This window comes from Chelonia mydas, chromosome 13, assembly GCF_015237465.2.
Source record: "Chelonia mydas isolate rCheMyd1 chromosome 13, rCheMyd1.pri.v2, whole genome shotgun sequence".
Taxonomy (NCBI): domain Eukaryota; kingdom Metazoa; phylum Chordata; order Testudines; family Cheloniidae; genus Chelonia; species Chelonia mydas.
The window spans coordinates 31854373-31881511 of NC_051253.2; the positions used below are offsets into that span (position 1 = coordinate 31854373).

The following is a 27139-nucleotide window of genomic DNA, read 5'->3' on the forward strand; positions in this document are numbered from 1 at the left end:
TTTCTCAAACACAGACACAGCCATCCTTGACCTCTAACCTCCAGCCCAGACCTCTGAATCCATCCTCTTGGATGTCTTCCTACCACCTTAAACTCCACATGGCTATGAACGAACACTTGTTCTTTCCTTCTTACACTGTCAGCAATATCATCTTCCTTGCCATCACCCACACTTGTAACCTTAGTATCATCCTTGATCCCTCCCTTGCCTTCTCCCCTTCATTTCCAAAACCTCACCAATCGTAATGTTACTTTCTAAATAATATATACATACAGTATACCTCTCCTTGTTGAACAATATTACGTATGCGTGCCCAACTGCTATCGTTAAAGTGTTTCCAATACACAGCCTATTCACCACGTATTTAGAATTCTACTGAAATGCACTTTGAGGCTAACATGAAATGTCGTAGGTGACTAACACGTAACACTATATAAAAGGTGAACAGGAAAATTATTTATAGTGGAGATTGCAGATCAATGCAATGTACAGCAGGATTAGCAGTTTATGTGATGTGATGGAGGGAATCTATACATTCTGCAGACACTTTAGCCAAAGGTACCAAAGGGATGGCAATGGGCAGTCTATGGGCTATTTGGGGTGGGAGAGCCTGGGGCTGCCCCTCCCATTCTGCCTCTACACCCTGCTGGCCTTCACAATTGTAACCATCCCCATGGCTTCAGCCCCTTGCTACTCTCGACTTCAGCCTCCCTTCACTTCTTCACTAGAAGGCACAAAGGGTGGCTGGATCATCCTTGCTGCTGGTTCCTCCAGGATGTCTGGGATCCAGCAGGGAGAGCAGCCTTCCATGGACTAAAGTTGGCCACTGCCACAACCAGGGTGCAGGGTTCATTCTTGCCACCCCACCTATGAAGAGCAATAAGATCCACCCCCACAACCACCAAAATGCCGCAGGAGACCTCCTGATGCTGCCCGTAAATAAGATTATTTCAGAACGAATGTAGAACCTAAGTAGAGCACATTTATTATTATTATTACTTATTTGTATTACTGTAGCACCTCGGAGCACTCGGCATGGCCCGCATTATGCTAGGCGCTGTACAAGCACAGAACAAAAAGGCAGTCCCTACCCCACACTGCTTCTAATCTAAGAATGCCAAATCATTCAAGCAGGCAACAACGTTTGGATTTTTAGCTCTGAAGAAATCAACTTCTACATCAATCAATTTGTACTTAACACCTGAAAATGAATCCCATGATTTGTAACCCTCTTCATCTGCTCTAGCTCAGTCACAAGCTAGTGGGCTGGAATCAGGAATCACTGGGGCACATTCTCTGTTTTGTGGTATGAAGGAGGTCAGGCTAGATGATCATCCCTTCTGGTCTTTAAATCTATTAACTCCACCCCTCCAAACTGTTACCAGGCCTCACTCAGCTAGTCCACCAGACTAAACACATCCACCAACCTACTGTCTCTTACAGACTTATTAAAATAATCCAGGCCAGAGCTTCTCAACCTTTTCTATACTGGGACCCCAGTTAGAACAGATCCACCCTCCACTCTAGCGACAAAGGAAGGGTCAGTGGTCATGCCCCCTGAACCTATTCACAAATCCCAGGCTAAGAACCTACGCTAATGCTCTATGTGCCCTCCCAAAGGGGATTTATGGAGACAAGACATAACAGAAATTAGATTAATTCCATAGTGAACAGTATAAGAAAAGGAAAGAAGTAAGCATCACTTACGCTCAACTGCGTGCACTGCAAATAAGGGCAGGAATAAGGAAAGAAAAGAGAAACATTCAGATTTTTACATTGAAAAGCACAGATTCAGATAAGGCTGCATTTAAAAATGACACCTTCTAGAAGAGGAGGAATAATCACTCTGCCAACCAGTCCCTAGAGTAGGGGTATGTGTATGTGCATATTTATTTGTTTTTCCTAAAGTTAATTAAGTATTTTCGGAAAAATTGTCAGAGTGGCCACCAGCAAGAGTTGGTGGCCACACTCTGAGGCCACCAAAAAATTTATTCTGAAAACCCCTGGACTAGCTTTGCTTGAAAGAGTGAGCTGCATTAGTTAGCCCTCCTCCTAAAAACCAACTGTCCCAAAGCTTGGATTCTCTTGATCTTTCTCACAGAGAAATCTGGGCTAAAACACAAACACAAGCCATGTCATCTTTTCAATAGGCAATTCAAAATGTCCAAATGCGGATTGGAAAGCAAAATTCTGAGGCTCAGTCAGCCCCACGAAAGAGGTTGAAATATTTAAAATGTGATTTGAAAAAATGCTAAAGCCTAAAGAGAAGATGTTGTTACATGGGGGGGAAGGGGGGGGAGGAGGAGGAGAGAAGGGACGGGGAGTGTAGTAGTTACCTTTTGGCATTTTCCAGACTAGGAAAAGTTATTAAGTTAAGATCAAGATTAAACCTAACCTAAACTCAAACCTTTTTCCTAGTCCAGACAAGACCTCAGATGTTCCTTGGTTTAGGGAAAGGTCGGGAATTGTGCTGCAAGCCAGATAGAAAGCAATTAATTTTGTGGCTGCAATGCATGGAATGAATTCATGTGAGCAAGACTGCTCAGGCCGTTTACCTATACCTTTCACGTAATGCATCTAGCTCTGGCTTGTGCTGCTAGACCTCAGCTAACATAGTGTGTACTATGGTCTAGAAGAGAATTTGTTTGGAAGTGCGTTTTGAGAGCAGGGTGTGTGTGTGTGAAAACATAATGTATATGTGGAAAGGCACAACACACTGTGTATGAACATGGGGCTCTAACCAAGGAATGAATCAACCCAGGCAGAGGGGAGTTGTGGGAATGAAATGAGGGGCCTGCCCAAAGGCCAGTCTATACTGAAATCATACCAGTTGTACTTCACACCTTTAGTTACTTCGGTTCCACTTTACGTCTGGACAAGCCCTAAACCTCCTCTTATCCCTCACCTTACTTCCTGGAAGTAGAAACTCCAACAAGGACAGAAGTTATATCAGCTCTGAAGATAATCACTGAGACTTATGCCAATAAACAGCAACCAAATGACACAAGAAAAATCAGCCAGCTGAGATCAGAACTAAATTTGGGATTAAATTTTAAAAAGACTTCTTAATTTGAACCTTTCTCCTTCCATCATGAAAATGCCCATTCAGAAACCTGGTTTCAGAGATTAGTAACCAGCAGATATCCTCAAGGCAAAGACTGAGTATTAACTAAAGTACTGAAGATCTGCTCTTCTGAAACAAGGATCTGATCTAGCTTGAATATTGAGAGGATTCTGACGAGTAAAAGTGTGGACTCAACTCCAAGTGGCAGCTTTATAAATTTGATAGACACTTTGGTAGTAAGCCAGAAACAGCCAAGAATTTTGGATGAGGGTATAAAAATATACTTTCTGTCAGCTGCCATGAGGACAACCCACCTTGCTCAGTTCTCATGGAGGAGCTATTAATTTGGGGCTGACAGTCACAGTGCCTAATGTTTAGCTGCCTAGAAAAATCAAAGGAACCACGCTGTGATCCACAAAGCCTGAGATAGGCACCTAGGCTTCCTGTACAACGTATGGGGAGAGACAGGCACCTTCAAATGCGATTCACAGCAGCCAGCATGACAGGCAGGAAGCTGTCTAAACTAGCTGATGGCAGATGCCCACCAGAGGGATGTGCCCTAAGACCCACCCCTCTCTTGTGGTGCCTATGTCTGAGTTGCAGGATGGTGACTCTCTCTGCTCAGCAATCCAGGAATGGGAACCAGCTGCCACCTGGAGTCAAGCAGCTACTTGGGGGAATGAGTTAGGCACAAAACAGCTGGGGAAGGAGGAGGGGCTGCCACTGCCCACCTGATAACTTTTAGCCCAGTGGTTAGAGCACTACCTGGGCATGGGAGACCCAGGTCCAAGTCCCCCTCGACTGGAGAGAGAGAAAGGATTTGAACAGGGGTCCCCACCTTGCAGGAGGATGCTCTAACCACTAAGCTAGGGGATACTCTGATGTGGGTCTTCCTCAGTCTCTCCTGCTGAAGTTGTTCCTGTGGATAAGTAAAGAGTGATTGGAGTAGGGGACCTGGATCCAGGTCTCCCACCTTTCAGGTGGATGCCCTAATGACTGGACTACAGAGCCACTCTCATTCTCTCTCCTTCTGTCTGACCAATGACTATTCCACGGTGGATAAATATTTATCTAGAAGGAGGTGGCAGTGTGCATGTCCAGAGGCAGAAAGTTAGGTGCTCAGGAACTTCTGACCCTGAAAACTTAGATGCTGAGTCTAGATGCCCCCAGGGTTGGGTGGGAGTTTTGTTGATCACAGCAGAGCCTAAAACTGTGAGTTAGATGCCTAAGTATCTGTGTGGATCCCACCCTTCGTCATTATGAAGTTCAAGTCCCAAGAAGCAAGAATTAACTGGTTGGTGGGTGCAGATGAAATAACTGAAAATCACTTCCCAGCAGAGTGGGTGAAAACAGAAGTTCCTCATGCCAAGACACGGCTGGCTGCAATACAAACTTTAATGGTGGACACACTTCAGTGTGTAAAATTTCTGGGTCTATTTTGGGACTCGCTGCACTCACTCATGAGGAACCAAGTCATCAGAGAACAAGACTGACTATGGATGGGAAATCTGATCCACTCTCAGGGAGAAGACTTTGAGACACCAGCAGAAACAGACCATCTCCCTTGTTAATAGAAATAGCATCTGCTAGGAAAGTTGAATCTCTTCACCCCTTGAGCAATGTACTATGCCTTTGGTGTTGAACCAAAGGTTGAACCAAAGGTGTTCCTTTAAAAAAATGGAAGTTACTTACTGTATCTGGAGGTTTTTTGAGATGTGTGGTCCCTATCTGTTTTCCACGTGTCTGGAAGTTCTTCAAAGCAGTGTCCATTGACCCGCACATGCATAGTAACTTCCCTCATGCTCTCAACCGAGCTATAAGAGGCGGTAAAGGTCATCACCTGTCCAGTTCCTCTTCTTATCGCAATCCAACAGGATCCGAAGCAGAAGGGAAGGAGGCAGGTCATGGAATACAGATAGGGACCACACATCTTGAACAGTTACAGTAAATAACCTCCATTTCTTCTTTGAGTGCTGGTCTCTCTGTGGGTTCTACATACAAATGACTAGCAAGCAGTGTTCAGAGTGTAGGAGGGTGCAAGTAAGTTGGTAGCAGAGATGCTTGTAGTACTGCCAATCCGACAGCTGCATCCAGTTTCAGCTTGAGTTAGAGTGTAGTGTGATGCAAATGTGTAGACATAGCTCGAAGCTGCTGCTCTGCAAATGTCCTACCATCGAACATTTGTAATGTCATGGAGGCTGCTTGTGCTCACGTGGAGTGAGCGGTAATACCCCCAAGAGGGAGATGCTTTGCTATTTTGTAGCATTCTAATATGCATCTCAAAACCCACTCAGAAATCCACAATCAGGATATGGTTTGTCCATGCGACCTTTCTACTATGGCAACAAAGAGTCTCAGAGATTTTTCTAATGGGTTTGGTTCTCTGAAGGTAGAATGCCATGGCACATTTGATGTATATGGAGTGAAGTCTTTTGTCTCTGGAAGAAGCCTGGGGTTTTTGGAAAAATACAGGTAACTGAATCGACTGATTGATATAGAACTCAGAAACAATCTTGGGGAGGAATCTGGGGTGTAACCTATTCTCCTTGTGGAACAATGTATATGGAGAGCCTGCCATCATGGCTCCTAGCTCATTGACCCTCCAGGCCAAAGTGATGATCATTAAGAACATCACCTTCACAGACAGGTTGGTCATGGCACATGTGGCCATATGTTTGAAGGGCAGAGGTGAGAGCATTGACAGGACAAGGTTAAGGACTCACTGAGGCGTAAGTTTAATGACCAGTGGGAAGGTCCTTATCAAGTCCTTCATAAATCACATAGTAGCTGGGTGTGTATACAGAATGTCCTTCCACTGGAGGGAGGAAGGCACTGATCACTGCTAGGTCTACCTACAGCAAACTAAGGGCTAGACCTGAAGTCTTTAAGGAGTGGAAATCTGGTCTAGGATGCCCACCATATCAAGCACATGTTGGTGACATTGAGCCCAGGGTGAAAAGTGCCATCATTTACCCCAGTAGCAGGCTCTAGTAGAATCTTTTCTGCTTTGGTTAAGGATTTCCTGGACAGGGATGCAGCATGAGCATCCTATTTACAATTCCCATTCGAACATCAGGCCGTGAGGTGGAGTGAGCCTGGGTTGGGGTGTTTGATTAAATGGGCAGATTCTGATAGGTGGGTGCATGGACAGTGTTAGGAGTTCCGCGAACCAGAATTGTGTGGGCCAGAAGGGTGCTAAGAGGAGGATGGTGGCTTTGTTGCAATGAATCTTCTATATAGCTTTTGGTAGTAGGGGAATGGGATGGCAGAGGTTTTAGAGGCCATCCATCCAGGAAAGCATCACCCTGGGAATCACTGCCTATATCTCCCCTGAAGCAATACATGGGAAGCTTCCTGTTCATCTGGGATGCAAAGAGGTCTCATAGGGGAGTAACCCTCTGTGCAAATACGTTGGTTAGAACTGTGCTGTGGTTCTCTCTTTTGTGGTCTGTAGAGAAACTTCTGCTTAGCCTGTCTGCTAGGGAATTGTGAAGATCCTGGAGGTATGCAGCCTGTATTGTAATGCGGTTCCTGAGACACCAGTTCCAAAGTCTGACTGCTTCCAGGCAGAGCAGATGAGATCATGCTCCTCCCTGTTTGTTTATATAGACCACTGTGGTGATATTGTCTTACATTATCTGTACATGGAGTGAGCATATGAGGGGTAGGAAGGCCGTGCATGCAAGGCAGACCGCTCTCAGCCCCAGTAAGTCCATGCATATCCTGGCCTCTCATGGGGTCCAGGTACCCTGAGAAATATGAGCACGCCTCCCTGTAAGGGAGGCGTCTGTCAGGACAGTGGCCTTCAGTATGGGAGGGCGGAAGGGCGTCCCCACCATGGGTTGGACCACTAAGGCTACGTCTGTACTACACAGCCTTTAGCAACATGGCTGTGTCGCTAGAGCCGTGCCGCTAAAAGTTGTGCAGTGTAGCTGCTGTTTGTCGGCTCTCCTGCTCACAAAAAACTTCCACCCCCAACACCTCTGAAAGACCAAACTTTTGTCGTTCAATTGCCAGAGTAGACATATCCTAAGTGAGGGAGGTGAGAACTCTGGTGGGGACAGTGACATTAGAGTCAATATGATCTCTGCTTGGTTGGTAGGTCGAGGGGAGCCAAGCTTGCAGGCACCTCAAGTGGAGTCTGGCAAATGGCGTAACGTAGGTGCATGAGACCATGTAGCCTAACAGAGAAAGACACCGTAGCTCATGGTCTGCATGTAATATGGGAGATCAAGTTGCTCATTGAGTAAAACCTGTCTGTGGGGAGAAATGGTCTCACACAGACTGAGTCCAGATGTGCTCCTATAAAATTTATTGCCTTTGTGGATGACAAAATGGACTTTTCTGCATTTGTGCAAACACCTAAGGTAGCAAGAAGATGCCGAGGAAATCCTGTTGCTGACATGACTTCCTGATGAGATTGTCCTACCAGGAAGTTAACAGTTCTCTCTAGACCTTGTTCAACAGAAGCTGAAGACTTATAGCTCAGTATAGCTTAGTGAGAGGCAGAATCATTCCCCTGCAGTCAGACAAAGTCATCTTTACCTTCAGAGGGTTATTTAGAATATCTGAAGGTGTCCACCAGTTCTTGCAGAGTCCATGGACTGAATCCAGATGGGAAAACTTGTACATGAGAGAAGAACAGATTCCACCCCAATGTAGGAAGTGAGGTATCCTGCACTATATCCTGCCAGTTGCCTCACCTTGTACCTGGGGCCATACCTGGGAAAGACTAAGCACTATCAACATTCTGTAAGTATTAAATGCCTAGCTGGAGTAACATCTCAGACTTTCCACCTTAAAGTCCAGCTAAAAATTCTTTAAGATCGACCAACTGTGGTACACAACCTACCACTTCAAACACCCTCCGTAACAGACGATTGGTGGGTGGTGAATGTGATGCCGATTTTTAGAAAAGGCTCCAGAGCCAATCCTGGCAATTACAGGTCAGTAAGCCTAACTTCAGTACCAGGCAAATTGACTGAAACTATAGTAAAGAACAGAATTATCAGACACATAGATGAACACGGTATGCTGGGGAAGAGTCAACAAAGCTTTTGTAAAGAGAAATCATGCTTCACCAATCTATTAGAATTCTTTGAGGGGGTCAAGAAACATTTGGACAATGGTGATATACTGTACTTGGACTTTTTCTGAAAGCTTTTAACAAGGTTCCTCATCAAAGGCTCTTCAGCAAAGTAGGCAGTCTTACAATGAGAGAGAAGGTCCTCTCATGGATCAGTAAAACTGGTTAAAAGATAGGAAACAAAGAGTAGGAATAAATGGTCAGTTTTCGAAGTGGAGATAGGTATATAGCATAGTCCCCCAAGGATCTCTCTGGAGAACAGTGCTGTTCAATGTATTCATAAATGATCTGGAAAAGGGGGTAAACAATAAGGTGGCAAAGTTTGCAGATGATACAAAATATGCAACATAGTTAAGTCCAAAGCTGACTGCGAAGAGTTACAAAGGGATCTCAGAAAACTAGACGACTGGGCAACAAAATGGCAGATGAAATTCAATGTTGATAAGTGCAAAGTAATGCACATTGGAAAATATAAACCCACCTATATATAGAAAATGATGGGGTCTAAATTATCTGTTACCACTCAAGAGAGAGATCTTGGGAGTCATCGTGGATAATTCACTGAAAATATCTGCTCAGTGTGCAATGGCAGTCAAAAGAGCTAACAGAATGTTAAGAACCATTAGGAAAGGGTTAGATAAGATGATAGAAAATATTAGAATGCCACTATATAAATCCATGGTACACCCACACATTTAATACTGCATACAGTTCTGTTTGCCTTATCTCAAATAGAGATAGTATAATTGGAAAAGGTACAGAGACGGGCAACAAAAATTATTAGGGGTATGGAACAGTTTCTATATGATATTCCTGGGGGAATTCTGCACTAAAAAATTAAAAATTCTGTGCATAATATTTTAAAATTCTGCAAAATTCTGCATATTTTATTTGTCAACATAACACAATATAATTACTCCCATTTCATTTATTTTGGGTATTTATTTCAAAATACCTGTCAACAAGTATGTCAAAAATACACACAACAACAAAAAAGATTCCCCCAGGAATTAAAGAAGTTAAAGAAACCCCCTACGACAACCCAGTTCCAGTTGGGAGGTGCTGGAAAGAGCTGCGTGGGGCCCCCGAGCCCAGACACCTGCACCCTCCTCCTCCTAGAGCCCAACCACAGGGCACCCCCAAGCCCAGACACTCGCACTCCTCTCCCCGCCAGAGCCCAGCCGTGGGGCACCCCCAGAGCCCAGCCACGGGGCACCCCCAGAGCCCAGAAACCCACACCCCTCGCCCCCCAGAACCCAACCATGGGGCAGCCCCTGACCCAGACACCTGCACCCCCAGAGCCTTTACTCCCCCACTCGCCCCCCCAGCTTCTTTACTGTCCTGCCAGGGGACGTGGTGTGTGTTGCGTTGCGGCCCTGTCCTTCCTCACCCTTTGCTAGAGCTGGTTCTCCTGGGCCCTCTCCCGTCCCCGGGAGAATGATGATCAAGCAAGCCAACCAGAGCATGCAGAGCCTTGTCCCCATGAGGCTGGGCGCGCCGCTCACTGTGAGCTGGGCTCTGCAGAGTCCAGCAGCCCTAGCAGCGGCCAGAAGCTCTGCAACCCCAATTCTTCATGAGAAACATGGAATTCTGTGCAAACTCTACATTGCGCAGTGGTGCAGAATTCCCCCAGGAGTAATAGGAGGAGAGAGTAAAAAGACTGGGACTGTTCATCTTAGAAAAGTGACGAATAAGGGAAAATATGACAGGGATCTAGGTCTATAAAATCATGAATGGTGCAGAGAAAGTGCATAAGGAAGTGTTATTCCTTCACATAACAGAAGAACCAGGAGTTACCCAATGAAATTAATATGCAGCAGGTTTAAAACAAACATAAGAAAGTAGTTCACACAATGCACAGTCAACTAACTCACTGCCAGGGGATGTTGTGAAGGCCAAATGTATAACTGGGGTCAGGAGAGAATGAGTTAAGTTTATGGGGGTTAGATCCATCAATGGCTATTAGCCAAGACGGTCAGCGATGCAACCCCATGCTCTGGGTGTCCATAATCCTCTGAGTACCGGAAGCTGGGACTGGATAACAGAGGATGGGTCACTTGATAAATTGTTCTGTTTTGTTCACTCCCTTTAAAGCACCTGGCACTGGCCAATGACAGAAGACAGGATACTGGACTAGATGAACCATTGGTCTGACCCAATATGGCCATCCTCATGTACCTATCCTATCTGTAGGAGAAAAGATAAATGCTATGAAATAATTAGTTAATTCTTCTATAGAATAGTGATTGCTAAAATAACCATTATATAAATTTTAACATCTCATTTGAACAACATAATTAAGTTTTGCCTAAATTGACCCTGTTATTCTGTAACTGACCTTGAGTGCTGCTAACTGAATAAAATAGGGAATGTTCTATCACCTGCATCCTGGGTGGTGTCCCAGTGGAACATATGAACCACAGAATAGCATCATTGGCAATAATTCAATTTGAGGATGATCTCTACCACGGATTTACATATGGGTCCTGAGATGACTCAGGAATCTGATCCTGGAACCACAGATCTGCCCGCAGTAGGTACACACATTTCCTGGTAGGTCAGCTGTCTGCTGGGAGAAAGTTTTCTTTTTCCTTCCTTCTCTGTCTCTTTTCAGCTTTGAGGGCAAGGCGCTTCTCCTCAAAGTGGCCCACTGCCTGAAGGAGGATGTGGCGCTAATTGGGGTCGGTTGGTGGCTTGCTCCACCCAGCTTGTGATGTCCACATCAGTTTTCTAGAAAATACACTTTCAGTGCATCTTTGTAGCTTTTCCTCTGACCACCATGGGATCTCTGACCATGGGTGAGCTGAGAGTAGAGGACTTGTTTTAGGAGGTGAGAGTCTGGCATCCGCACACAGTGTCCAGCTCAGTGGAATTGGTGCATGAGGTTCATTGCTTCTATGCTGGTGACATTGACTTCAGTGAGGCTGCTGGCGTTAGTGCAGTGATCTTCCCACTTGATGCGAAGGATCTTCCGGAGGCATAATTGGTGGTACCTCTCCAGACTGTTGAGATGCTGTTGATAGTCACCCAGGTTTCGCATCCATAAAGGAGTGTAGGAATAACAATTGTCTTATAGATCTGGATCTTGGTGTCCTGCCATAGGTCACGGTCCGTGAAAACACATAGGAGCAATTTCCCAAAGAAAGCACTTGGCACTGGATCCTGTGCTGGATCTCACTGTCAATTTATGCGTTTTGAGAAAGTTGGCTACCAAGATAGCAGAAATGCTTGACTATCTCCAAAGTCTGTCCCTCCGTGGTGATTTGTGATGGGTCATGTGCAAGGCTGGAAGCAGGCTGATAGGCGGTTTTTTAATTTTCTACGTCTCCGCTCGAAGTCTAAAGTCCTCAGGGCACCCATTACTGATCTTCAGTATGCTGATGACTGTGCCACTTCACACACACTGAGAATGGCCTTAAGTCCACATTGGATTTTTTTGCACAAGCTTACTGAAGCCTCGGACTCTCAATATGGAGAAGATTAAAGTGCTCTATCAGCCTGCTTCCAGCCTTGCACATGACCACAGAATAGCATTGTGTTGTGATAGGACATATACTGTTTATTTCTTGTTTGTAACAGTTAATGATAAAAGTAGAATTTAGCTTACTAGCTTCCTATAAGGGTAGAGTCCTCTCTCTTGGGCTATTATAGAAAAGGCAGAGTGTGTAGAAGAGGGGGGTGACACTCTACGTTAAAAATGCCATTACCTGCTTTAGAATTACTGACAATTCAGAAGGACAGGACCTTGAATCCTTACAGATTAATGTTCTAACCAATCAATCACAAGACAGGGTAGTGGTGGAGGTCTGTTATAGGACACCAAATCATATGTTTAAAGAGCTGCTCCCTGTTCCCTCATCTGTCTATAATGTGTAAAAATAAAATTTGTCTGATCATGGGAGATGTCAATCTTGAGATCTCAGGCTGCCACCAGTAAAACATCTTTGAAGTTCCTAAAATTTACGGATGATAACTTTCTAACACAAAAAGCATTTCAACCAATGCAGGGTAATTCTCTTTCTTATTCTGATGGATAAGATGGATGGACGACCAAAATAAAAATTAGTGGTTGTCTGGATGCAAGTGATCATTATCTAATTTCATTTGATATCTGCTAACAGAATATAGCCCTGTCCAATAATATATAAATATATACTTGGTGCTTTAAATAGGTAAAATTCCCAAAACTTTAAACAATTGTGAGTCAAACTGAATGTTAAGAAAAATTTACACATAAAAGCGTAAACAATTTAGAATTGTTTGGGAATGCTTTAATGGATTCCTCAAAATGCAGAATTCCATAGTGATGAAAGAATGCTTCTTTGGTTAAAAACTCGTCTTGGCCAAGAGGAGAGGTGAAAGCAGAAATTAAAAAATATATCTAACAGTGGAAAAATGCCGATAGTAGTGAGTACAAATGAGCAGTTAGAAAATGCAGTCAATTGATAAGGGAAGCTAAAAGTATCAATGAAAACTCAATGGACACTGAGGTTAAGGACAATGAGAAGGAATTATTTAAATATATCGGGAATAAACAATATCCTAAGAATGGTAAAGATCTGAAATGAGACCAGGATTGTAAAATTATCAATTGTGATAAAAAAAAAGGCAGAAGTATTCAATAAATACTTCTGTCTGTATTCAGAAAGCAGGAGGATGTATTCACATCTTACAGTTAAAATGAAACACTTTCCATTCAATCAGTACTTACGAAGGTTGTTAAAACAGCAACTGTTATGTATCTTTAAAAAATCTACAGGACTGGATAAATTTGATGCAGGATTAAAAGAATTGTCCAAAGAGCTCTCTGAAACCATTAATTACTCCTGGAGGGATTCCGCGGGACTGAGCACCCGCAGAAAACAACCACTCCCAGCGCAGATTTCCTGCTATTCCCTGCAGAAAACAGCAGGGAAGCAAAGGGAAGCCTCGTGGGGTGGTGGGGGGTAAGGGGGGGTGGTGACCATGTGTGCAGTTTTTTGTGGGGGATTGCCCCCCAAACAGAGGCAAGGCATGGGCAGGGCACACAGGGTTACATGCCATTGCCCCTGCACCCAGAACCCCCCAACAAGCCCCTGTGCATCCAGATCTCCCACTGAGCTGCCCACACCCACACTGCCCCACACAGAACCCTTTCACACCTGGATCCCCCCACACTAGGTTCCTGCTGGGCTGAGCCTGCCCAGCCATACCTGGTGCACCTAGCACAGAGGGGCAGGGCCCCAGGTTGTTTCTGGGGCAGGCCCAGCCCTTGCACTGTGTCAGATTCAGGTGCAGCCTCACTGCCAAGTCCCTGTACTAGGGGAGGTAAGGGCTTTAGGGTGATCTCCCACCTCAACGCAGCCAGTGGCCTGTGCTCCCCACTGCCATTCTGGAGCCACATTTATTGACAAATAAAATTTGCATAATTTTAAAATATTGTGCGCATAATTTTTAATTTTTTGGTGCAGAATTCCCTCAGGAGTAATTAATGTTGAGTTTTAACAAAGCCTGGAACACTTGAGAAGTTCCAGAGGATAAGAAAAAGCGTTAATGTTATGCCAACTTTTAAAAAGGGTAACAGGATGACCCAGAAAGCATATGCTGGTTAGCCTGACCTGGATTGTGAAAAAGTTAATATGAGGTGCAATCAATAAAGAATAAAAGATGGTGGCATAATTAACGCAATTCAACATAATTTTATGTAAAATGGGTCTTGTAAAAATATACTATATTTGTTTTGATTCGATTGCTAGTTTGGTTGATAAAGGTAACTGTGTTGACATAATATACCGAGACTTCTGTAAGGCATTTGACTTAGGCCCTTATGACATTCTGATTATAAAAAATTAACACAGCCTACATTAAATGGATTAAAAAGTGCTTAACTGAAAGATTTCAAAAAGCAATTGTAAATGGGGAATCATCATCCAATTGGGATGTTTCTAGTAGGGTCCTACAGGGATCTGTTCTCTGCCCAATGCTATTCAATATCTTTATCAACAATCAGGAAGAAAATATAAAATCATTGCTGGTAAAATTTCCAGAAGGAACAAAAATGGGTGGAATCGTAAACAATGTTGGGGGCAGGTCAGTTATACAGACTGACCTCTATTATTTGGTAAGGTGGACTCATTTGAACAACATGCATTTCAACACAGCCAAATGCAAGATCTAGGAACAAAGAGCATAAGCGACACTTACAAGATGGGGAAATGTACTCTGCAAAGCCGTGATTCTGAAAAGGACTTTGGGTTCACGGTATAAAACTAATCAAGCATTAGCTGCCAGTGCAATGCTGTAGCTAAGAGGGCAAACAACATTATTGGATGTCTAAGCAGGGGAATATCAAGCAGAAGAAGTGATTTTACCTCAGTTTATGGCATTAGTGAAACCATTACTGGATACTGTGTCCAGATCTGGCATCCACACTTCAAAAGGATGTTGACAGACTGGAAGGGGTTCAGAGAAGATCTACAAAAATAAGCTGAGGTCTGGGAAACCCTATCTCGCAGTGAGAGACTGAAGAAGCTCAATCTATTTAGTTTATCCAACAGAAAGTTAAGACATGACTTGAGCACAGCCTGACTATCAGTCTCCACATGGAGCGGAGATTTCTTATAGCAGCCAGCTCTTTATTCCAACAGAAAAAGGCATAAAGAGACCCAATGGCAGGGAGCTGAAGCTATACGAATTCGACTAGAAATAATGCTCAAATATTTCACAAGGGTACACTGGAACAATTTACCAAGGGGTATCATGGATTCTTCATCAAGTTTTTAAATCAAGACTGGATGTCTTTCTAAAATATATACTGTAGCTCAAACAAAAGTTATGGGCTTGATGCAGAAGTGATTGGGTGAAGTTCTTCGGCCTGGGTTATGCAGATGGTAAATCTCGGTGATCATTAATGGTCCCTTCTGGCCTTAAAATCTAAAAATTAATTTGATCTTTTTATGTAGAAAAGTCAATTTTCTGATAGAACCTATCAAGAATTTGTTTAACTTGGATTCCAAGTTCCAATAGCCTGTATAGGATCACAGGGAGAAAGCTGTTAGTGGTATATGAATTGCTCCAAGTGCCAGTACACCGACCTAGCTCCTTTTGGCTTTCATAGGGTTTAAGCAGTGAGATGACCTATGGCAGCTCCCTATCCTGAAACAAAAGCACCTCTCCCTAAGACTGAGAAAGCAGAGCATGTAACATTCTGCAGGACATTTTGTGAAACTGATCACCACCTAATGCCTCCTGAACTGGCTGAGGAAGCCTGACCACCACACTAAGATCAGGCAAGTAATGGCTGTTTTACCATGTCTGGACCAGTCTCATTTGAAGTCATGCAATTGTCAATGAATATCTATACAAGACCATCAGCTCCAGGAAGCTCTATGAAGTGGAGTGTCTCTATGAAGTGGAGTGGAGGAAAACTGAAGCAGCACTTATATCTAGCATGGCTCCTATGACAGTCAAAACTCGGGTAGGCTGAAAAGCACATTGTCTTGAATACAGCCACCAATGCCAGAAATCTGGGGAAAACTCTGGGGGCTGCAGCTAGCACCTTGTTTTGAAGATTGTCCCTCAGTCTGAACCTGAGGTATCTCTAGTGCAGCTGCATTATTGAGGTATGGAAGTACTTATCTCAAAAGCCAAGTGTTTGAACCAATCCTGAGACTTCAGGAAAAGGATTCTTGTACGCAGTCACCATGTGGAATTTGAGCTCTGATAGGCTAGTCGTGTCTTTTCAGATTTCAAATAGGCTCCCCTTTCTTTTTTTGGACCAAGAAAAAAGAAGAATCCTCTTTAATTCTTTAGGTTGAAAGTCTTTCTATTCTATTGCAACCAAATCCCTTCTGCTTCAACAATTTTTCATTTGAAGGAATTCCTCAAAAGTGAAAGGTATGTGCATGCGTGCATGCAGCATCATGTGGAACTGAATAGCATAACTCCTCCCTGACCTTCCTATTACAGTCAAAAGCATATTTTCATAAAACTTACCCTCCGCATACAGTCTATAGTAACTACACAGCCCTATCCACCTTTCTACAAGACCGTTCTATCCCTTCCACCCTCTCTATACAGACTAGGCCACTTTTATCATATTCATGCTCCTGATGTAGGTCCAAGACCTCACCAATCACATACAATCAGAGAGCTATGCTGAACTCATCCATTGTTCAGAGCCGCAGACCGGAGGAGTACCTCCCTCTTGAAAGTGGGGTAGCTAGTCTACATTCATATACCTAGTGCACAGAGGAGTTGAAATAGGCATTTAAGGAACTTCTCAATAATATAACTATTGTAAAGCTGTAAATATGGGTCTGTATATGTTACATGATGGGTTGTTGCATGGTGCAGCAGATTATAAAGGTAGAGTTAAAAATAATGGTCAAAACTTAACTCTGAATACCCACAGTTTCAAACTTTTATGTTTCTGGAACTGCAACATACTATTAAGTTACATAAATACTTCCAATCTTAAATCTATTTTAAAATGTTCTTGAGAATATATATTAAGGCATAAATTAAAACATTCTGTTACCCCAGAAATACTAACTTGCCTCACTTCTGTATAAAAATCACTTGAATTGCTTTAAAATTCTCCATGTAACATTTTTGGACTCAACATGTCGACTGAGAGCTGTTTATAGCAGAACAGGGTTGCTTAATGAGATGGGACAGGCTGGTTGTATATATAGTCATGGCTCCTCCTTGGCCCCACTTCTTCCCAGTTCTTCCTCAACCCAACATTTCTCCACTTGCTCCTGATAGTTCTCTTCTCCTACCATGGCACTTCTGCCAATTCCTTCCCACTCTGGCAGTGCTACTTCAGACAACTTTATCCATCATGGTTCATGACATGGAAATCAGAGGGAAATGTTCAAAGAGAAAAGCACAGACATGCCAGGAAGTCAGAAGGCCACAGGAAAAAAAAAACCAAAATACTTTACCATGAACATGAGACTGCTGAAAGCTTTTTCCAGGTGCAAAGTGAAAGTTTCCAGCTACCTGTAGGAAACAGTCATCTTTCATTAAAAGGCTCCATTCTACATAACAAAGTGAAGCATTAACACTAGCTGCCCCCTTTTCAAAGGTGGATTTTCCCCTCCTATGTTACTTACCTGTTGACACAGTCACAAGTGAACCAGCTACTCCCCAAAGAACCTCCTTTTTCCAAATAAAACAATCAGTACTCTTCAGGAATTTGTAGAGCAGAGATGTCAGACACCTGGCTCACAGACCAGATCTGATGTGTGTGTGGGGCCTACACAGATTGTGCAGAATCTAAGTTCTCATTTAAAATATATATATTTAGACTTTTCCTGCTTGTGAAGATAATCTTTTAAATGGGAACAAAATATAACCAATCCACATGCAGCCAGCCTGAAACAATGTCTCAGAGATGTGAATTTCACCATCCACCTTAATCTCACTGGGGTGCAATCAGGAAAGACCATATGTTAATGTCAACATTAACTATTTCATTGCTGATCATTTTTAGCAGATACAGTAATGGGGAGGGCGTAAGAGTGAAGTCCACAGGAGTAGAACTGAATGTTGCTGCAGGGAAGATGAGAGGAGACCCCTAGGAAGGGGGAAGAAAAACAGAAAAGGAAGATGAGGAAGGAAAATAAAGTGGAGTAACACTGTTGGTCCTAAAGGGAAACATATATTCCCAGAGTGATGCTCTGGGAATACTGAACAAACAATAAAGATAACTAAAAGTTCAGCCTGGGATGTTAAAAAGGGGCTTCAGGGGGTTAGGCACCAGTTCCACACACTTTCTATAGCAACTGGACACCTAATTCCCTTGGGGCCCTTTGAACATCCTAACCTTCCTTTGTAGACAAAGGCTAGCTAAAAGGAGAGTCATCCAGTCCCTGACATGTGTGTTCTGCACCGGGCCTTTCCGCGATTGCTTAGACAGCATATAGAGCTAGTTGCCATGGGTTAAAAATCCACCTCTCTCTCCCCAGACTTTCTGAAAGGTCCAGCCAACAAAACACACTAGGCCATTCCTTTTTAGTGCATGTCTTTCTCCGATTTGCAAAACTAACTGCTGTATTATTTAGGCTCTTATGCTGCACTCAGCACTGAGCACCTAACAATGCACAAAGAGCCTAAGTCCCAGTACCATAGAACTGTGGAGACATCGTGCAAAGTTGGGGAAGGATGGGAATTCCTATCCTCTGCCCTTTCCTGGTCACTGACAGTGGTGGGATTTCAGGTGCCTGGCACAGCTTAGAGTTCAAGGGAAGTTCTCTCTCACCTTGTTGACCTCTAAGAATCCATACACTTGGCAGCCCTCATTCTTCTGCTCCTGCATTTTCTGGCTGAACCCTTCTCTCTTGCATTGTTCTATAGTGTCAGGGTTCTTGAAGGCCCAGCCACGCCGCCTGTATGCTTCTCTCACATCATCACAGGAATTACAGCACCTGCAAAAGCACAGGCACCATCTCACTCACCCCGAATGGAGGACAAACATAAATCAAGAAGAGAGACCACAAAATGTGGGCCAATCTCTCTGCAGAGGACACAGAAGCAAATTCTCCTTCATACTGGGGCTACTAGCCTTGCTCAGCGGATGATCTCTGGGTCAAGGAAAGACTAAATTCCCAGAACTGAAGCTGTCTATCCACCTAGCTGCGCAGCTTTGAGTCACTACCTTCCTGAAGCTGACAGACATCAGAGGACCTCTGCATTCACAAAAGATCTCTGAGGATCTTCCCAATGGACCAGACTCCCTTTAGAACATGGTTATATCACTTTTTAACCAGCCAGAGAAGTCCCATAAACAGGTCTGTTAATGCACCTCTCACCTTACTGGCTTGGAGTCTCCCCTCAATGAAGAAACAATTCACTCCTGAGCTGCACCCACACTAGTCCACAGGTCTCAGGCCAAGGCTTCCAAAGGTGGGGGGAGGAAACCCCCTTCACTCCTCTGCATCAAGGCGGGAGACCAGAGTGGACCCTGGACAGAGGACTGTGGTTTCTTTATTCTTTTGACATTTTTGTTAGCTGAGAAGGGGAGTCTGGAGGGCTGAATTCCCCATCCCCCAGGAGAGAGCATCTCCAGGCAGGGGCTGCAACCAGATGGATAATTCTAAACCCAGAAAAGAAAAAGCAGGGGAGGAGAAAGAAAGAATCCAAGACCCTGTGGGCCAGATTCTGATCTGTTCTTGCAGGAGCATGCAAGGAGATGGGGAGAGAAATGTAGCACCAGTTTGCCCCACACACAGAGCTGCAGGCAAACATGATGAACTAGCCCTGAGTGTGCTCACAGCTAGTGGGGGACCCTCTTCCTTTTATACCCTGAGAGCCCCACCCAAGGGGAGAGGCCCCAAGGAACACTTCTTTCCAGTATGCTCCAAGCTCACATGCCCAGAAGTGCTTAGCCCAAAACTGTAGATCCATATGGGAATTCTTGAAGGAAAACTCACACACAATATGGATTCATTCAACATCTGGGGCAAATGCTGCTGAGAAGTTATGGAACAGGTCCCCCACTTCACTCTCTGAGATCAGGAGACCAGAGAATCGTGCACTCGCATACGCATACACAGACACACACATTTTTCCCCACCCTCCCATCAGGAGAATAGAGAAGTATGTGGGGTCTGTCACAAACCAGGAGGTTATGGAAGTGTGGGCTCACCTACCCGACCTCTCAGGGTATTAGGGAAACACACACTCCCACCCCACTTCCCCACCCAGATCAGAACACCACAGATGTATCATTCTACCCCTCTCCTCCAATTTTGGAGATTATGAATGTGCACACACCCCATTCCCGTCAGATCAGGATTAGCATACAGCCCCGTCCCTAAGTAAGGAGATCAGGGAAGCCTTGATTTACCGGATGTCCTCCGACTCTGCTCCATAACAGCTCTCACAGCGATCAGCATCTAAGGAATCTGGATCAAACACTTTCTCCTCCTCTTTGCCCAGCTCTGAAACAAAATAAGATTTCCAAATAGTGTGACAGTTTTATGAATATGTCTCTGTGTCATTTTATGAATTTAACTGTGGTTTATATCACTCATGATCACACTCTGCATTGTGGATTAGAACAGGGGTGGGCAAACTACGGCCTGGGGGCTGCATCCGGCCCTCCAGACCTTTTAATCTGACTCTCTTGTGCTTTGTAACAGTAAACTCTGGAGGCGGATAAGAAGTTCCTGCATATCCCTTACTTTAATTGTTATGTGCCCCTGAAGAGTCAAACAATAAACTAGAGAAGTCCACAGTGAGTTGGAGTTCTGGTATACACAAGCTGCTGGGGAGGCTGGGGAGTGAGGTTTGGCACAGCTCTCGGGGCCAAAGGCAGTTGGACTGCAGAGTCCCGTCATGCCAAACAGGGGCACCAGACAGGAAGTCTGTACTGTGGGAGTCCCCAGGAGACCAGAACTAGAAACATGATGTGGACACTGCTCGGATCAAGTTGTCTTGGAAGCATGTGGGATCCAGAAGTTGGATCCAATGCAGCAGACTGGTGACCATCTAGTAGGTTGTAACAAGTTATACCAACCCTCAGGAGTGTGACAGTCAGTGTGGATCATGAACATGGATGAGCTCTGTGCCCTTCTAGTGCTGGTCAAGAGATGCAGACATCACTCCTCCCCACTGCATTTACCTTAAAGCACTGGGCCCACACCCACTTTAGCCTTTTCATCCCTAAGATTCCCCACCACTGCTAACTTCAGTGCAGCTCCACTGACAGTATCAAAAGTGTGAATTCCCGTACAGACAGAATGCCACCATGTCATCTAGATTTGCTCTGAGCAGAGTAGGGGCATGATGGTCGAAGCCCACCAGCATCCTGTCCACACTAGTGCTCCCTGTACTAATGTTAGCAAAGGGAATACATTTTTGAGGAAAGAGACTAATGTAGGCAGTCTAAGTAGCTCACAGCTTCTGTGCAGATGTGTCAGCTCCAGAGCTGAGGGCAGCCTCTAATGTATTCCAGCAATGCAAGGACCAGGCCCCATGAAATCCCAAAGACCAAAAAAAGGAGAAAATAAATGGCATAGGGCGACAGACACCCTTAAACCAGGCTCAGTCATAGCCTCAGGGCAAGGCAGACCCTTGAAGAGCACCCATCTCTGCGAACCCTCATGCACATCCGACACCACTGCGCTTGAGACAGCAGCATTACACTGCTGTGAACTCTCTGCTCAGAATTCAAACACCCTTCGGCTGCCACTTCAGTCCCAGGGATTCCCTATGAAAGGCAACAGAGGAAGACCATTGGCATCCATTAGAGCATCCAACAGAGGAAGGCAGCAGGACATTGTACTACCGTGTCTCTCGGCCTCGGGGGTCACAGGATTGCCATCTTTATCCAAACGTTGTTTAAAGAGATTGTGCTCCACATCTAGCTGCTGCTCTCCTGCCACATCCATGGCATCAATGCTCAAATCTAAGACCAGGAAACAAGGTGAATTAAGGAAGGTTCTTTGTGGTCTGAGATGGCTTATGGAAGCAGCAAGCCAGTGAGAAACCATGAGCCTATTAACAAGGGAGAGATCACCAAGGCAGGAATCTAGGAGGAAGAGTTAATCTGCAGATTAGGAAAAAATCAAGAAGTGGAAGGGGACTGGAATAAGAGGCTGCATTGTGGTGGCTGAGAACCTCAAGTTGACTCAAAACTGCACCCCTGCATTTCAATCTCTCCTGCAAACAAGGCTCTTGGGCTGCTGTTCAAGAGGGATCCTCTTCAGCTAGCTCTAATATAAATCATATTTTCATCTGGGCAGAAACTCAGGCTAAATAACCTGCCCAACCCTTTGCAGATACCTCAACCTGCTGGTCAAGCTTGAATCCATTTGGAGAACTCCCCCACCACTCCAATCCCAGCCACTCTCTCCTGTGGCCCCTTTCCCATTACCTTTCACCAAAGGGTTTCAGATAGTCTTTGCTGGGCCCTAGTGTGTCACTTGGGGGGCTTGCCTGTTACTTGGGGACACAATGTCAATGTCTTCCCAGGAAAAGGGGAAAGAAGCTGCCAGACCTGCTGGACTCTCCACTCCATCTTAAACATAGTGGGGGGGGGGGGGGGGAGTCTGAGATTGGAGTAGGGGAAGAATCCTCCCTAGGGTGATGGTATCTTCCGCAACTACATTTCAATGGGGTGATCTGAGACAGAGCACACAGAACTGCCCATCTGACTAAAAACAAAATAGAAACTGCAGTGTACACTTGGGTAGTGGGATTTTTAATCACTTTCACTTTGCAGTTAAATTACCAAATCCCTATTCCTCAGAGGAAATGTGAAGCTCCAGTGTTCATACCTTAGCTACCTGTGACCCAGAGTCTGAAAAATTTTAAATATAAAAATATTCTCCCCTCAAAAACAGCACAAATAGCTGAATGGATTTAGTTGCAACAAACCTCACAATTCAGCTAAGAAGTATTCAGATCAATAGAAATATTTTGGAAGAAGTTATTACAGAGTGAAAAATGTGTCACATGACATCAGTAACATAACTGATTTAGTTCCACATGACATTAATGTACATGTTCAGAATTTAAACATAAGAGTCAGAAAACAGTAGCTGGTCCCAAGAGCTACTCTACAGTGTCTTCCATAATAGGCTCTGCACATTACAAAAATGAACGGCAATTGGGACAAGCCCATGGGAGCAGGTTGGTATTATACTCCTTTCATACAGGCTCTTCTTCTTCACACGCAGGTCTCAAAGTACTTTACAGAAGTGGATAAAGAGCTTTATCCTCATTGCACAAATTAGGAAACACACTCAGAGAAATGAAGCAACTGGACCAGAGTCCTACTGTGTCAAATGACAATGCTGGGAACAGAACCCAGGAGTCCTGACTGAATTCCCTGTTCTAACTACAGGGGAATGTAATTCCTTACTGCTGACAAGACAACCAGCTGATAGCAAATCGAAATAATGCGTGCACTGACTGGCCAGTGTGCCCAACCTCCAGCGGAGCGTGAAAGCTGCCTTCTTCCCAACTCTTTAGAAGACTTACTTACAAGCACAAGGCATATGCGGAAAGACAACATCTATATTAATCTTCAATTTGTCTCCTCTCGATTTGTCAACGTACAGTTCAGGATGAACCTAGGAACAAAAAACAAAAGTCTCATTCCACCTGGAAGCACATTGCAAGGCCTTTTCCCTTGCCTTCTCCCCAGCACAGTAGCCTCCCCACAGGTGCTATGCCACCATGCTTCCAAAGGCCTCCTGGCACCTTCAAGAATGCTGTGACACAAGCTGGCACCTTCCAGAATGCTGTGACAGAGCAGTTGAAGCGGCTTCCAAACCTGGCTCTGCTTTTACGATGTGTGATGCTCCTAGCCAGCAAAGTGATAATCTGGGGATTTAAATTAAATAAAAACAATTTAAAATATTTTCTTTTTGCAATTTCTTCCCCACTATTGAGTCTGCAAGCGGGAAACTGGTGACTATCTCCTACTGGTGACACAGGAGAGTGCTCCGTTCACTGCAGACGCTGGAGGAACCAGCAGCCCAGTATGACTTCTGATGCCTTCTCCAGAAAGGGGATCCAGGCCTTAGTGGAGTTGACAGGTACAGAAAGCCCAATCGGAGGCACAGGAAGCCAATGCTAGGGTGACCAGGAGGGGAAAGAGGCTCCCTGCAGGGCCAGTGCCCATCTTCTTTGAGATACGCAGGAGGAAAGAGGAAGAGAGCAGGAACAGCAATTCACTCTCATCTCACCAGACGGGCTGCCAGCAGGGCCGGTGCCAGCTCAAAACTCAGGAAAGCAAAGTCTTAGTGCAAGTCACTGATCCTACTTCCTTCCCTGTTTCACAACAGAACTAGACCAAGCACTGCAAACCGCTGCCTCTATGGGGCAGGAATGAATATTAAATTCTAGCCACCATCATAGCAACAAGGCAGGTCCTCTGAGCCACCTGGGCTGCGCAGCCTAATGACCTGAGACAATAAGGCCACCCATGAACACAGGGAGGCGTGGCCTAGTGGCCAGAGTCAGTACAGCGGCCCTTGAGTGCAGGGCAGTGTGGCCTAGTGGCCAAATCCAGGGGCCATCACCAAAGGAGGGGCAGCCAGGGTGGGGGGACCCAGGCTCACCCGACTCCACTGGGTCCTGACTCAGAGCCCTAACAGGCAGAGTGGTCCATCACTGGGTCAGCGGGGAAATCCAGCTGCAACATGCTGACTTTCCATGGGTGGAAGATACCACTTACCCCACCTCCCTGGGTCACTTCCTACTGGGCTTCCTGAAGCTGAGGTCTATATGACATCAGGGTCTCTGGGCTCCTCGTCACAGGTAACTCCCTTGGATTTCAACTCCAGCCAGTCAGCTGTAGGCCACAAGCCTCCGGTCTGGGCCGCAGGATCTCTGCTCCCACAGACAAGGGCTGTAACGGCTCCTGGGCTGGAGCCTCCACCAAGTGTCCTTCCTCCTTACTGAGCTGGGCTGCTCTCCTTTGTACTAGCACAGCAGCTGGAGTATGATGAGCATGGTCTGAGGGGCAGGACTTCCTCTGCTCAGTGTGTGGGATTAACCCTTTCCTGCCTAATGCGGAGTATGAACACCCCGTCACACCATGGAAAAGGCGAGATAATGTGTAGCTACAGAATAGTCCTGTGCCTTGCAAAACTCGGGAGCCTGGCTCAGCTGTTGACAAACGGTGGACCTTGGTTGAATATGTGGCCCTATCTGCTTCCCAGGGCTCCAGTAGGACTGCACAGGGAAAACATAAACCCAAAAAAGACAGCAATGCAAAGCTCTACTTACTTCCTTTGTGAGGTAGTACTGCAGCTCCGAGAAGAAAAGCAGGAGCATGATAAGTCCACTGATTACTGTCACTGCAAATGAAGAATGACAAGCATGACCATGGGCTGTGGACTCACTAATTCGCTGCCCGACTCCAGTGAAGAAAGCAGCTGGCATTACAGTAGGTGAGAAGAAACCAGGCTCCTCACGAAAATCGCTATCCTCCCCCCACGTGCTCTGTAAAAAACACATGCTAATAGCCCAACACAAATGCCAGTTAGACAGTAGACCAGGAAGGCTAGGCCACAAAGCAAATCCCTGCATTTCAAAGTTATTAAAGAGGAGAGTGAACCAGTACTGAGTACCAAGACAGGAGCTGTTTTCATCCATTTGGGCACAGTCCTCCTCTCCCAGCCACCAAAGGAAACATTTCACATAGAAGAGATGCTTTCTAGTGTGACTGCAGCCCCAGCCAGACCACGATTAGACCTTTATTTGGATAATGAGAGCATCCACAGTCACCATAGTTATGATTAAAAAAGAACATAAGAACAGTCATACTAGGTCAGACCAAAGGTCCATCAGTATCCTGTCTTCTGACAGTGGCCAATGCCAGGTGCCTCAGAGGGAATGAACAAAACAGGTAATCAGCAAGTGATCCATCTCCTGTCACCCATTAGCAACTTCTGGCAAACAGAGGCTCGGGACATGATCCCTGCCCATCCTGGCTAATAGCCATTGATGGACATATCCTCTATGAATGTATCAAGTTCTTTTTTGAACCCTGTTATGGTCTTCGCCTTCAAAATATATTAAAAATAAATTATAAATATTATATAGGTGGAGCTGGTAGCACTGCCTATATTTCAGGCTGACTGACACTTCCCATTATAAGACTCTGTTTTCAGTTGCTTATAACTTTAACCATTCAGGATAAAAAATTTCCATGCTTGGTGTCTGCCTTAGGCTGAATTTGTTTTGGAAAGTTTCAGCTAAAAGAGTTCAGCCCTTTCTGGAATGAAATTAGGGAAAATATATTATTCCGCCCAAGCTAAAAAAATCTTACAACCATTTTGTTGAGACACAGTAGAGTCTCTATGCTTTGGAAAAGAGACTTGGAATTTGGGGTCTCCCTTGGGTCAGAGAGGTGCCTTCTGACATCCCCATGAAAATTCAGCCAAATTTGGCCAAGCTATAAGCCTCTGAAAAATCTGTCTGTGCATCCTCAGTAGAGACTTGTTAGAGTTTGACAACTAAACTATCCAAAGATTCCATCTGCACTGAGCGTGCTCTATCCCCTCACAGCTCTGATGTGCTGACCACACTGAATGTGCCATTCCCACAGAGCAACTGAGCATGCTCCAGTCCCATGCTACAGCAGCGGAGTGGGATTTCCCTGCAATTTTTACTCCTGGCTGCCAGGGGTCACGGTGGCACAGGGCACTAGAAGTGAGAGCAAGTACAGACCCTCTTCTGTGCTCTCAAATTGATGCTCTCCCACCTGAAGCCCAGTCAGCCTGAAGAAAGAGGAAGCTGCCTCCTTGGATGTTGAGGATTGAGAAACTGGAAGGATAGGGAGCAGAGTAGAAGCACAGGGGAGAGACGGACAGGGATATGAGAGAATATATAGTGCAGGACGTGCGTGTGTGTAGAGAGAGGTTGGACAGCAGCTGGGGAGGGGACAGAAACCTCTGAGGGGATTGGATAGGATCAGGAAGATGGGGGGGGATGGATAAGTGCCAAAGGGGAGGAGGTCAGAAGAAGAGGGGGACGAGGACAGGCTGGGCACACAGGGGCAGAGAAGTCTATAACCAGCAGAGCACATTCCCATCCAAGAACCTGGAACCGAATCCAGCTAGCGAAAAGGGGGCAGCAACCTTAATTCACCCCCATCACCAGTGTGTCTGCATTATGATGCAGTCTTTAGTTACATGATCACATACTATTCTTTCCAAAGAAACCCTGCCTCATTCATTGCACAAGATGGTTGGTGTGACAGATGCAAGACTTTGGAATCATGGATATCCTATGCCATGGGATTAGTCAAACTTTTAACATAAAAATGGCCGTACAGGATCTGACTAATGATCCATATAGCCCAGCATCCTGTCTTCCAACAGTGACCAGGGCCACGTACTTCAGAGGGAAAGAACAGAACAGGACAATTATTCAGTGTCATCCAGTCCCAGCTTCTGGCAGTTAGAGGTTTAGAGATACCCACAGCATGGGATTACATCCCTAATCAGTCCCCTAATAGCCACTGATGGACCTATCCTCCATGA

General features: G+C 45.1%; 1 protein-coding gene across 2 annotated transcripts in view; it reads right to left on the reverse strand.

The window, feature by feature from the left end:
* ERGIC3 (ERGIC and golgi 3) overlaps positions 1-27139 on the reverse strand; it is a 56190-nt gene that overhangs the window by 23503 nt on the left and 5548 nt on the right. The window contains exons 2-8 of one of the 2 annotated variants that reach the window (XM_037915225.2): positions 24879-24949; positions 23128-23215; positions 21427-21546; positions 19984-20077; positions 18397-18562; positions 17078-17135; positions 1708-1722 (exon numbers count right to left, since the gene is read on the reverse strand). In XM_037915225.2, the coding sequence (XP_037771153.1) occupies positions 1708-1722; positions 17078-17135; positions 18397-18562; positions 19984-20077; positions 21427-21546; positions 23128-23215; positions 24879-24949 (612 nt within the window). The remainder of the gene's footprint in view (positions 1-1707; positions 1723-17077; positions 17136-18396; positions 18563-19983; positions 20078-21426; positions 21547-23127; positions 23216-24878; positions 24950-27139) is intronic. The other variant, XM_037915226.2, reaches the window with a different exon arrangement.